General features: G+C 40.6%; 1 protein-coding gene across 3 annotated transcripts in view; it reads left to right on the top strand.

The window, feature by feature from the left end:
* ankrd44 (ankyrin repeat domain 44) overlaps positions 1-12,451 on the top strand; it is a 48,333-nt gene that overhangs the window by 18,020 nt on the left and 17,862 nt on the right. For 2 of the 3 annotated variants that reach the window (XM_056389060.1, XM_056389062.1), the window contains exons 9-23: positions 676-754; positions 835-949; positions 1,040-1,122; positions 4,226-4,334; positions 4,640-4,708; positions 6,174-6,314; positions 6,884-6,949; positions 8,093-8,204; positions 8,904-8,975; positions 9,280-9,481; positions 10,168-10,255; positions 10,335-10,452; positions 10,642-10,864; positions 11,060-11,147; positions 11,314-11,397. In XM_056389060.1, the coding sequence (XP_056245035.1) occupies positions 676-754; positions 835-949; positions 1,040-1,122; positions 4,226-4,334; positions 4,640-4,708; positions 6,174-6,314; positions 6,884-6,949; positions 8,093-8,204; positions 8,904-8,975; positions 9,280-9,481; positions 10,168-10,255; positions 10,335-10,452; positions 10,642-10,864; positions 11,060-11,147; positions 11,314-11,397 (1,649 nt within the window). The remainder of the gene's footprint in view (positions 1-675; positions 755-834; positions 950-1,039; positions 1,123-4,225; positions 4,335-4,639; positions 4,709-6,173; positions 6,315-6,883; positions 6,950-8,092; positions 8,205-8,903; positions 8,976-9,279; positions 9,482-10,167; positions 10,256-10,334; positions 10,453-10,641; positions 10,865-11,059; positions 11,148-11,313; positions 11,398-12,451) is intronic. The other variant, XM_056389061.1, reaches the window with a different exon arrangement.

The following is a 12,451-nucleotide window of genomic DNA, read 5'->3' on the forward strand; positions in this document are numbered from 1 at the left end:
TCTGCTGTTAGCCCAACACTTTGGTCCAGTGTAAAATATATTGATGTTTAAATGGACCACAGACATGGCCGGATTAATCTCCTGCAGGGCCCCGAGGCAAAAATTCGTTGTTGTGCCACTATTGTCCCCAACTGTATATGGCAGTTTGATTAGTTCCCCAAGCATCCCAGAAACCAACCAGTACTCAGTGCACAGCTGGAATGATTAGTCGGTTGACAGGAAATTAATTGGAAACAATTTTGCTAATTGATTAATTGTTTAGTCTTTTATTTTAAAACAAAAAAGCCAAATAAAAATCACTGGTACCAGCTTCCAAAATCTGGATATTTGCTTGTTTCCCAGTTTTCTCTGATAGTAAAGTCAACATGTTTGGGGTTTGACTGTTGATCAGACTGAAGAAAAGTAATTTAAATAGGTTAAATTGGACTTCAGGGAATAATGAGGGCATTTTCATTATGTTCTGACATTTTATTTACTGAACAAGCAATTGATTATTAAAGAAAATATCATACCACATGGACATACTCAACTCCTGGTATTTCCTGTCCCTCTCCACTGTCCCTATCACATAAAGGCATAAAAACTGCCCAAAAAATAACTCAAAAAAGAAAATAATTCTCACCTAATGTCAGTTGCAGTGTCTCACCTGTTTTATTTCTCCTCCGCCGTCTTCAGAGTCGGGACGGGAAGAGTCCTCTTCACATGACGGCAGTTCACGGACGCTTCACTCGCTCCCAGACCCTCATCCAGAACGGTGAAACCTCGTTACGCTTGATCTCCTAAATTTACACCTTGTTGCAAATTCTCCCCTTTGAATCAACATTTTAATTTCAGGTGGGGAGATCGACAGTGTGGACAAGGACGGTAACACCCCTCTTCACATTGCTGCCCGCTATGGTCATGAACTCCTCATCAACACGCTCATCACCAGTGGGGCAGACTGCACAAGGTTCGTTTTTCTCAGCTGTTGAGATTGTACCAATAAGTTACTGCAATGAAAAGGCATTTAGTAAAAAACTGGACTTTCTTTTCTCCGAAGGCGAGGAGTCCATGGCATGTTCCCTCTCCACCTGGCTGCTTTGAACGCTCACTCCGACTGCTGCCGGAAGCTGCTGTCCTCAGGTAGCACACAAAGTGAATCGTGAAGTTTCCTAATCCAGGTTGCTATAAATCAAGGATGTTGGTTTGGAAATGATGTCATCTTATTCTTTGTATTCACACCTTAACTTAAAAGAGTACTGACCTTTATTGTCTTTGATACCCTTCAGTTTTTGTTGAAACTGTTTTATACAGGAGATGATTTGATGATGATTATTTTAGAAGCTGAATTGTATTGCCTATAATGACGTGTTTTTAAGTGTAAGGAGTGGATTTAACACCTTGTTTATCTACTGTAACGCAAGCTACAATTCTTAGCTTGTCTGGCTAACTAGCTCACCACTAACAGTAGTAGCTTTACTTCACTTCTAAAGCTAAGAGGTAGCAACTCCTACTGTTCATGGTGTGTTAAAATAAGTTAGCATTTTTTTCACTTCGGTTTCCCTCGTCCTGAAGTTGACGGGTTTTTTAAATGGGTTTTTAATTAGATGCCTGATGTAAGGTCTGGTTAACACAAGCTCAAGATATTTAAAATTTCCTTCTACGACATAAATTACGTCAGTAAATACCACACTTGTGATTTTTACCTGTCTTAAAAAAGGCAGTTGCTAACTTGTTATCTGGTGTTAGAAGGTTAGATCAAAATAGATTTTTCAATTCCAGGAAATACGCTAAATAGTAGCTAAAGCTATTTTACCAGCTAGCTTAAACTTGCCATCACTACAGTTTGGTTTTTACCCATTTTCCAGGTTTTATTATGAATTGCCCCCTTTCCCCCGAAAAAACTAAACATTCAAACATTGATGGTATAATAATTTGTCATTTGTGGTCAAGTCGTTGTGTAGCTACATGGATTGTGAGCTGTTGGGGATGCTAATGTTATGCCTAAAAAATGTAGCATTAGCCTCGTTTTGTAGCTAACTATAATGTATATGACCCTCATGTGCATATTTAAGAGATAATTTACATTTTAATACGAGTCACCCAGAGATGTTTTCACCAACTTACATCAGCTTAATTAGCTAGCTAGCTAGTGTCTTTTGTGTCCGCAAAGTGTTTTGTGAGTAAATCAAATTGAAACTGCCGTGGTTCATATTTGCCTCTAAAACATTAACTAATTTAAACGCAGTGGGTTTCTTATTTAAAATTCGAACTTGGCTGATATTTCTGACAGCACTTGAATTAGCATTTCCACCATGTGGATATTGCCCTGGATATTTGCTGATTCAGAGTCTGTTTCGCCTTAACATCATCTTTCGAATGTAATTTTCAGGGAGGTTTGAGCCCGGTTGTTTGTCTTGCTCCCACTGGTGAATTCCTCCACAAGCACACGTATTCAACTCGGGCCAAACTCAAGTCACAATGTTCCAGAAACAGACAAGGCCTCACTGAGTCTAATTACTCGCTGATGGGACCACTCTCCCTCTGGACAAGAGTGTATTCTGTTGAGTCCTCCTCTTAGAGCATTGACACTGGTAGTTAAGATCTTGTTTACATCTGAAAAGTTTCCTTGTTGCTTTTGGCAATGAAATCATTTGTCTTTCCGCTCATCCCACATATATATTGTTGGGTTTTTAAAGAGGGTTTTCCAGTGCAGAAGAGGGAATGCCGGGATATTAAACAAATGTGAAGTAGGGAAAAAGACAACAGTCCTCTCTGGCTCCAGATCCCTTTTGACGGTTTAACGAGGCCCTGGCACTTGTGTCTGGAGGCATGGAGGAGGATGAAACTGGGCTCCACATGTGGCTCCGCCGAGTTGCTGTTGCGAACAACAAAGAAGTCATTTACATGTGCTTGAGCCTTGTGCAGCTGCAGCGTTGCGTCTGGTCAGGCCTGTTTGTGAGCAGTAGTGGACCGAGGCTTTTGTATCTGTTGGTAAATCAGGAGCTGACAGTCCTTTTTTTTTTTTTTTTTGGAAGAGCCGTGAAGAATTAGGCAAATTGTAACGATGAAGGATTAAAAAGCCACGGCGCAGGACAACAGCACAGCCGTCGTTGTTGTTGTTTTGTGATTTACTCTTGTGTGACTGTTACAACACATTAATTTAGTTCATGCTTTCATCCAAAGAGACGTACAACAACTGCACACACCCTCGTAGGAACAAAAGATGGAGGCCAGCAAAAACTGTATTTGTATCCCGGACATTCAAACAGCTAGAAAGCCCCAGTCGGACTGGATTTATTTCATCAGGGGAAGCGTTATTTTAACATGACCTGGTATTGATTTTAATCCCATTCTGAGCATGTCTGTATTTATCAACCTCCTTTTACGTTTTCTTCAATATCAAAGGAATTAATTGATAGTAGTCAGTACATCCATTGGTACACCGCTAATAGCTAATAAGGCACACTTGTAGTGGTAGTAGTGAGTAGTGTATTAGCCAGCTTCAAATAATAATTATTACAGCTACAAAATCACTAATAGTATAACTTTAAACTAATTTAGATATTCTTAGCTGTTGCTGATAATCTGTTTAATGATGGGGTGAACATTAATTTGGGGTATCTGCCAATAACGGGTCTAATCTTGATAATTATATTTACCTGAATCTTGATTAAATGTGTGTAAAGAATAAAATTAATAAAATCCATAACATAAAATAAATAAGAGCAATTAAAACAATTACAGCAAATACCATCATAAAAAGAATATTCTCTATGATGTGGCAAATTTTGAGCACATTAAAAATGATCCTGGTATGATACGAACAACACGGTGGGGCACACCTGTAGTTCTTGCAGGTACAGTTCCTAAATTCTTAAAAACTTTCAAGGGTTCCTGGAAAACTCTGCAACAATGTCTGAATGTGAATTGAAGCTGAGCTGCTTGCTGCACTCCCTCAGACTGTCTGAGTGTCTCTGTGATGACGTGTCCTTCTGTCTGTAACATGTAGTTTCCAGCTGTTTATTCGTCTCCCTGTGTATGCATGGCCAGCATCATGCACCAGCATCACCTAACCTTCTCTGTCCCCCACCCTCACCTGTCGCACTAACACCTGTCTTTCTCTTCACTCCCTCCTCCTGCTGTCTCTCTCTCTCTCTCTCTCTCTCTCTCTCTCTCTCTCTGTGGTGGCTGCTGCTCCTCTGTTGTCTGGCCTCCCTCCGTCTCCCTGCGTCGCCCTCGTCAGGTCGGAGGTTTAGCATAATGTGTAACGACTCGGTCCTGTCTGCAGGCTTCCAGATAGACACCCCTGACACTCTGGGGAGGACCTGCCTGCACGCTGCTGCCGCCGGAGGGTGAGCACCAACCATCATCATAGGACATATAGTTGTAGTAAATGTAAAAGTAAAAGTAAACCACTCTAAAATCCTGAAATCCAAAATGACACCACCACTAATTAAATAAGAAACGCCTATATCAAAACACCAAAGTACAATTTAGTGATTTCCTTTCGTTTATTAAGGATCAAATTCTGTTTTTTTGTCCTTTTTTTAAAGCCATAATTTGAAAAATATATATAATATATAGTATTATATATAATATAATATAAGGTATATAATAATATGCAGTGTCTGAGTGTGTCTGTGCTCTCTGTTCGCAGTAATGTGGAGTGTGTCAAGTTGCTCCTGAGCAGTGGAGGAGACCACAACAGGAGAGACAACTGCGGCAGGTAAGACAATACTTTGCTGTCCAGGTAACGCTTTCGTTCATAACAGACACTAATTTGGATAACTGAATAATTTTAAAGTATTGTTTCAAGCCATGAAGAATCTCAAATTGAGGATTTGCTTATTTTTGCAGTTTTATGTAATCGGACAATTGTAATTGGATCATCTTGAGTAATTTAAAGGGATCGTCATGTGATCTGGAAATTGATTCGGGTATATTTTTTACGCTTTTCTGACATTTTATAGATTAAATGGCAACAATCTACTTTAAGCCTTACTGTTAACATTTATAAGCAGTATATAAACATTTAATAAATGGTTTATAGCCCACTATAATGTAGCCGTAAGAAGATAGTGTTATATTTTGTTTGTTTTATATTTTTTAGGTATTAGTTTTATTTATTATTAGTATATGTTACCAATTATAACTCCTCCTGTGAAACACCCATAAGTGGAAGCTCCTGTATAAACAGACAATGAATGACAATACAGGGAAACACTGTTGTAATAACATGAAAATATTTCTGCAGCAAAAGTTACAAACACTGTCCGTTAATAGACACTAAAAATGTCCTGTATCTTCTTACAACTACTTCATAGTGTGTGTAGGTGTGTGTAGGTGTGTGTAGGTGTGTGTAGGTGTGTGTAGGTATAAGGGTGTGTGGGTGATTTTTCTGTTCAATAGTTATTGAGCAGTTACATGTGTCGTTTTGCATGACTCAGCACACCGGTATGTAGCACAGCATACCTGTTACAGGTTAGTTCACATTGCTATTAGCCTGGATTGATAATGATCTTAACAACGTGTTGGGTGTTTGCCACATGTGATCAATCCATGTTCAATACACAGGGGTTCTTCAGGGTTCACCAGGTTCAATATAAGACCTTGTAAGACTTTTTAAATACCAGATAGAATAAGATTTAAAATCAGTTTCACCTTCATACCAGCCCGAGTATTAAGAATAATAATTAAAGTGTGATGGAAAACCAGCAGAGACGACATGAACTACAAGTGTTTATTATTGTATCACATATTTAAATGCTTCCCAGCTGCATATAACAATAAATTCTAATAATATAATAAATCAAATTAGTGTGACCTGGACCTGGATATGCAGCTGAATGGATGAATGGATTAACCAATCAGAATAATGAATAATTTCAGTCATTTTTCAAGCAAAAAGGTCAAACATTTGGTCGTTTTAGCTACAAAATATAAAGATTTGATGCTTTTTTTGGTCACAAACGACAGTAAATGATGATTTTACAGAAAAAAATGAAAAAAAGGAAATATTTAAGATTTCAGTAAATGAACTTGAAGACTTTGGAGTTGAGTCTGTTTCAGCAGCGGATTAATGCTCATGGTTTTGGGTTGACATGTTGAACCGTCACATAGGGAGTTAAAGTTAATGTTTTCCTGGTGATCTGTTAGTCTGACTTCCTCTCTCTCTCTCTCTTATTTCCCAGGACTCCCCTCCACTACGCGGCGGCCAGCCGTCACTATCAGTGTCTGGAGACTCTGGTGGCTTGTGGCACCGCCATCAACGCCACCGACCAGTGGGGGCGCTCTCCCCTGCACTACGCTGCTGCCTCGGACCTGGACAGGAGGTGAGGGGCAGGGAGACACACAGTGGTGGAAGAAGTGTTCACATCCTTCACTTAAAGAGGATATAAAACATATTTCTGTTTCCAACCTACAGAAGAGTCAGCTGATGAATCGGAGATGATTAATGAGAAAGAAATAAACTGCTTTTAGCTGTACTTGAAAAGAAAGTACAATATTATTTTTTTGTATAAAGTAGCAGAAAAAGGAAAATACTCAAGTTAAGTTCAAGTACTTTAACAACCTGAGGACAGAAACTGGAAACCTGCTCCTGGGTAGCTGTCTACTGTTGCTACATATAGAAACCTGTTTGGATCACACCTCGCTGTTTCCGTGGTAACCGGAGGTGACACTGAGGTGGTGGTACTCATTCACAGCCTCCAGGGTTCGACATCTCCGCAGTTCATGATGCAGCATCATGTTATCCACTCAACTTGTTGGTATTAGGAGGCTCCGCTGCACAAAAGACGCTGTTGTTTGTGTGTGTTAATATTTTGATCCTCTTTTATCTCACCCTCCCTCCCTCCCTCCCTCCCCTCCCTCTCCTCCCTCCCCGGTCCACCTCCCCTCACAGGCGTCGTGTTGCTCTGGAGCCGGAGAGTGAAGGAGTTCAGGCGGAGAGAGAGAAAGAGGCAGCGCTGTGAGTCCACACCGACAGAAACATGAAGAGATTTATGACATTGTGACCGAAGCGTAGTATCACTCCACACAGCTGTTAAACAGCTGCTGAGCATCAAATAAACACATGAAAAGTGACATAATTAAAACAAACATCTCCTTTACAAGAATTCCTATTAAGTAGATTTCATAAAGTGTCAGTTACTTCAAGAGAAAACAAACACAGATAATAATACTGTATACTATTTTGATAATTGATACATTTTATGGATAAAACAATTAGTCAAGAAAACAATTGTCAGATTGATAGATAACAAAAATAACTGTCAATTGCGTTTGATTGGTTCCTGTGCAGACCAAACAGAAAGATCCTGTATCTTAATCTTTAATTAAATTAATTAAAACATTTTAACACATTTGCAAAAGAAGAAGAGTTTTTCCAGCTTCAGTTCAGACGTGTTTCCAGGTTTGCAGACCTGGAAAACCTGCGGAGACGCACGACGAGGAACTAAATAAATAAATAAATGAATGTAGATAAATAAATGGAAACACAGTGACACGTGCGGATTGTGCAGCAGAAACACTCCACACCATTTCAGTAACTTATTTCCACTCGTGTTTCCTCTTTCTCAGAGCGACTCGATGACGCTGACACACTCACACCTCTCCAAAACCCTGCGTAATATTACACACAGCTGGCACAGCTGGATGACTTCATTAATTATTTAAACCCTCTGAGGATCTGCTCTGAAATATTCAGTTTATACACCGAGATCAGTTGTAGAACAGCAGCTGACAAATCTCAGAGCGTGTTATTTTACTTTTCACCTTTCACTATGTAAAGATGAAAAATAATCATATAAAATAATAATTTTACGGACACTATCCTCCCACAATGCAGTGCAAAGAGGAAAAGCTGCTCAAAGCTTTAAAAAAGAGAACCTCAGAGTGATCCCAAATACTCACTACCACACTGAAGGTGGATTAATCCGCTGCTGAAAATAGTCCCAAATAAATTCACAGTTTCCTGTTTGAGTATCATTGGCTGAAAACTACAATACCCAGATGTTTTACTGTCTCCACACTTCAGCTCCTGTTCATGTCAACTGTGAGTAGCCGTCTTAAACGATGACTGAGACGTTGCGTTTGTTGTTTGTTGTTCCAGATGTTTGGAGTTTCTGCTTCAGAGCGGAGCGACGGCGTCGCTGAAGGACAAACAGGGCTACAGTCCCGTCCACTACGCCGCCGCCTACGGACACAGGCACTGTCTGGAGCTGGTCAGTGTGCTCGCTGTGAGACCTTAAGGCCTCATGGAGGAAATAGTTGTGTTGTTGGAGTAGTAGCTGTAGCTGCAGGCGTTTTCTCCATCTGTTGTCGGATCATATTTTCACTGCAGCAGCACGCAAAGACATTCCAGGGCCTCGTTTCCCCAAAATCATCTAAAGGCAAAAAAAATGAGATTAAAATCCAGTTTACAAACCTCTTTAATCTGAGGAGGCGTTTCCCTGAATGACCGCAGATGAATGAGTGACGAGGGTTAACAACCGGTTAACAAGCTCCAGAACCTGCAGGACGAAATGAAACCACATGTTTTATTTAAGCTTTTACTGTTTTTGTTCATTTTTAAGTCTCTTTTTTTACCATTAACACTCATGTTCTTAAGTTATTTTTGCTTTAAAGTGAGTGATATCTCTTCCTGTTGTCACCTAATCTTCATCGTCATTCTCTTCTCTCTTTCCTTAAAACAGAGTTTCAGATTTTCATGTTCTGCGTCTTCTCTTTTCTTTTTCATTTATTTTGTGTATCTCATTTTCGACGTGCTGACATACGACAGCTCTAATACACAAATGATGACAACAACAATAGATGAAACTAAAGGAACTGTCACTGCCTGATTTTAGGTTTAATATGAGCAGGCTGCAGGTTCAGGCTCTCGGATTAAAAATGCGCCGATGTGTTTTGTTGTGACCCTGCAGCTGCTGCACAGAGACGACTGTCACCATGACGACCCTGAATCTCCGAACGCCAGGAGCCCGCTGCATCTCGCTGTGAGTCTCACACACCTGAGTTTTGGAACCAAAACAGAAACTTTTCTCTAAATAATAATTTGTTTTATTTCAGAAAAAAAGGGTGTTCAGGAGTTTTTATTTTGCTATTTGCGTTGAACATTTCATCCACAAAGTTCTTTACATAATTCATTATAAACATAAAAACAAAAGGAAAATCAATTTTACACAAGAAACAAGAATTGATATTAAAACAGGTAAAATAAACAATCTTCCTTCCAACCCCGATGTGACAGGAGGTAAATATTTCCATATTTAAATAAAGCGTTTCTGTGTCTTTGTGCAGGCGTACCACGGCCACGCTCAGGCCCTGGAGGTGCTGCTGCAGGGGGAGAGGGAGGTGGACCAGGGGGACGAGGTGGGGAGGACCCCCCTGGCTCTGGCTGCTCTTCGGGGCCACGCTGACTGTGTTCACACCCTCCTCAGCCAGGGGGCGTCGTCGCGCTCCACCGACACGCAGCACGGACGCACCCCCGTGCACCTGGCAGGTGAGTTCAGGTTTCTGTTTCTCTGTCGCTGTAAACATCTGGTATCAACACATGTCTGGGTGGATATGGCCAAAAGTATGCGGACACGTATGGACTCAGGTTTAAGTCTCTTCATTTTCCATCAAGTGAAATCTTAATGCAACAACAGACAATATGTGACACTATAGTTCTTCCAACTGTGTTTGAGGAGGGCACCTTTCCTGTTTCAAGATGACACCAGTTGTTATTTATTAAAGTCTTAAAGAATAAGACTGTAACGTTGGGAGATGCTCTCTCACCTGTCTGACTCAGATTATAGCTTCAGGTAATCTTTGCCCCTCAATCAAATACACTGAAAGTGGTTGAGGAGCAGATCATTAAAGGCCACTAACAACACAGTGTCGGTCCATGAGATGCAGCCGTTTCCCTTATTTATAATAAATATATATAATAAAGTATTAAACACTTTGACGTTATGTTTGACTAAGTTTGATTTCAGTTGGACTAAAAACCAACTTGCTTTTTATTTTCCACTTTCTGCTGCGGTGACACCAGAATCATCATCATCATCTAATCTCACTGAACCGATGTGTCATCGCACCGACTATTAATAAACATTTCTATCACTCCCCTGTTTCTTGCTCTCTCTCTCTCTCTCTCTCTCTCTCTCTCTCTCTCTCTCTCTCTCTCTCTCTCCCTGCCTGCAGTGATGAACGGTCATACGACGTGTGTGCGCCTCCTGCTGGATGAATCAGAGGCTGCAGATCTCGTGGACGCTGCTGACTCTCAGGGACAGTGAGTGATGATCTCTTTCCTCTCTGTTTCACTTCCTGTCTCGTCTGTCTCACACTGACGGCCTTGTCCTCGCCCGCAGGACTCCTCTGATGCTGGCGGTGGCTGGAGGTCACGTCGACGCCGTGTCGCTGCTGCTGGAGAGGGAAGCCAACGTCAACATGGCCGATAACCACGGCCTCACTGCGCTGCACCTCGGGGTGAGCATGAGGCTGGTTTTCTCTGTACTGCTTTTATGGAAATTGTACAAGTATAGACTTGATGTCTTTGAATTGAAGGTTATTGGCCCAAGTCTGTGGAGCAAGTCTGTCCATGGAATAATAAAAAAGGTTGATAATTAAGTAACATACACGAGTTGCAGTTAATTAGTGACGCCTTCGTCTCTCCAGCTGCTGTGTGGTCAGGAGGAGTGTATTCAGTGTCTGTTGGAGCAGGAAGCCTCGGTTTTGCTCGGCGACTCTCGGGGTCGTACGGCCATCCACCTGGCTGCTGCCCGAGGCCACGCCTCCTGGCTGAGCGAGCTGCTGAGCATCGCCTGCTCTGAGCCGCCATCCCTGCCGCCGTTGAGGGACCAAAGCGGATACACACCGCTGCACTGGGCCTGTTACTATGGTACATGCACCCTGACACACACTCAGAGATAAACTCAGCCTGAACATGATTTATTTATTTATACTTTTTATTTAATTTTTTTTAATTATTATTTTACAGAACAATACACTTTACAGTGCCTGGTATAAAGACGTGACCTAACTTCAGTTAAATACCAGTTGGTGATTCTGTGTGTGTGTGTTTTTGTGTCTCTAGGTCAGGAGGGGTGTGTCGAGGTCCTGCTGGAGCAGAAAGGTTGTCGCTGTATTGACGGGAACCCCTTCACCCCTCTGCACTGTGCTGTGTAAGTCACTTATTTAAAGTGTTATTCATTTTCAGTGTTTTCAGTTTTTGCTGCAGGTTTTCTTCACTGCTGTTTTCAAAACTAATGAGGAGAGGTGAGAGATTTGTTACTGTCAGATCTGAACGAGTCGACATCAGTGACGTCCTGTTTGTGTTTGAATGAACAGGGTGAATGATCATGAGTCCTGTGCGTCTCTGCTGCTGGAGGCGATGGGATCAGACATCGCTGGCTGCAAGGACGCAAAGGGCAGGTGAGTCACTTGTGTGTGTGTGTGTGTGTGTGTGTGTGCGTGTGCGTGTGTGTGTGTTACTCACTTCAGTAACGGCAGGGGAATCATCAATCATATCAACATATACTGTATATCTAGCTAATGGAAATATTTTAATATTTTATTTTATTCTATGTTTATAATATAAACTTTTGTTACATAAATCTATACCCATCCCAAAGCCTGTCAGCATATGTTCATATTATATATGTAAATATAAAAGATAGAAATGTATGTTTAAATTATAGGTGTATAGTATTGTAAGTCATAACAAAAGTCTTAGTATACTACAGCGTAAAAACTCATATCCCTAGGTATTCCTCCCACAGTCTAAAGACATGCAAATTGGGTTAATTGGCGACTCCATGATGTTTTTATGTCTTAAACAATGAACAGTGAGAATGTTGGTTTGAACCCTGGGCCTGCGGCCTTTCTGTGTGGAGTTTACATGTTCTCCCTGTGGCCGTGTGGGTTCTCTCCAGGTACTACGGCTGCCTCCTGCAGTCCAAATACATGCGAATTAGGTTACTTGGCGACTCTAATGTTTTATTATATTATGACTTTTGTGCCTAACCACTTTACCACCGTGCCGCCCCATGAATGAGTCATAAGAAAAAGTTATAGTAAGGCATTTTATGACATTTTTATGCCTTAGTATATATACTATGACATTTATGTGCCTTACTATACTGTGACGTTTTTATGCCTTACTGTACTATGACATTTTTTGATATTTTTATGCGTTATAATACTATGACGTTTTTATGCCTTACTATACTATGACGTTTTTAGATGTTTCTATGCCTTACTATACTATGATTTTTAAAAAAATACTTTTTTTGACGTTTTTATTCCTTACTACACTGTGACATTTTTGATATTTTTATTCCTTACTACACTGTGACATTTTTGATATTTTTATTCCTTACTACACTGTGACATTTTTGATATTTTTATGCCTTATTATACGATGACATTTTTTGATATTTTTATGCCTTACTGTACTGTGACATTTTTATGACATTTTTATCCCTTA

This window comes from Seriola aureovittata, chromosome 11 (assembly GCF_021018895.1).
Source record: "Seriola aureovittata isolate HTS-2021-v1 ecotype China chromosome 11, ASM2101889v1, whole genome shotgun sequence".
In the NCBI taxonomy this organism is placed as follows: Eukaryota; Metazoa; Chordata; class Actinopteri; order Carangiformes; family Carangidae; genus Seriola; species Seriola aureovittata.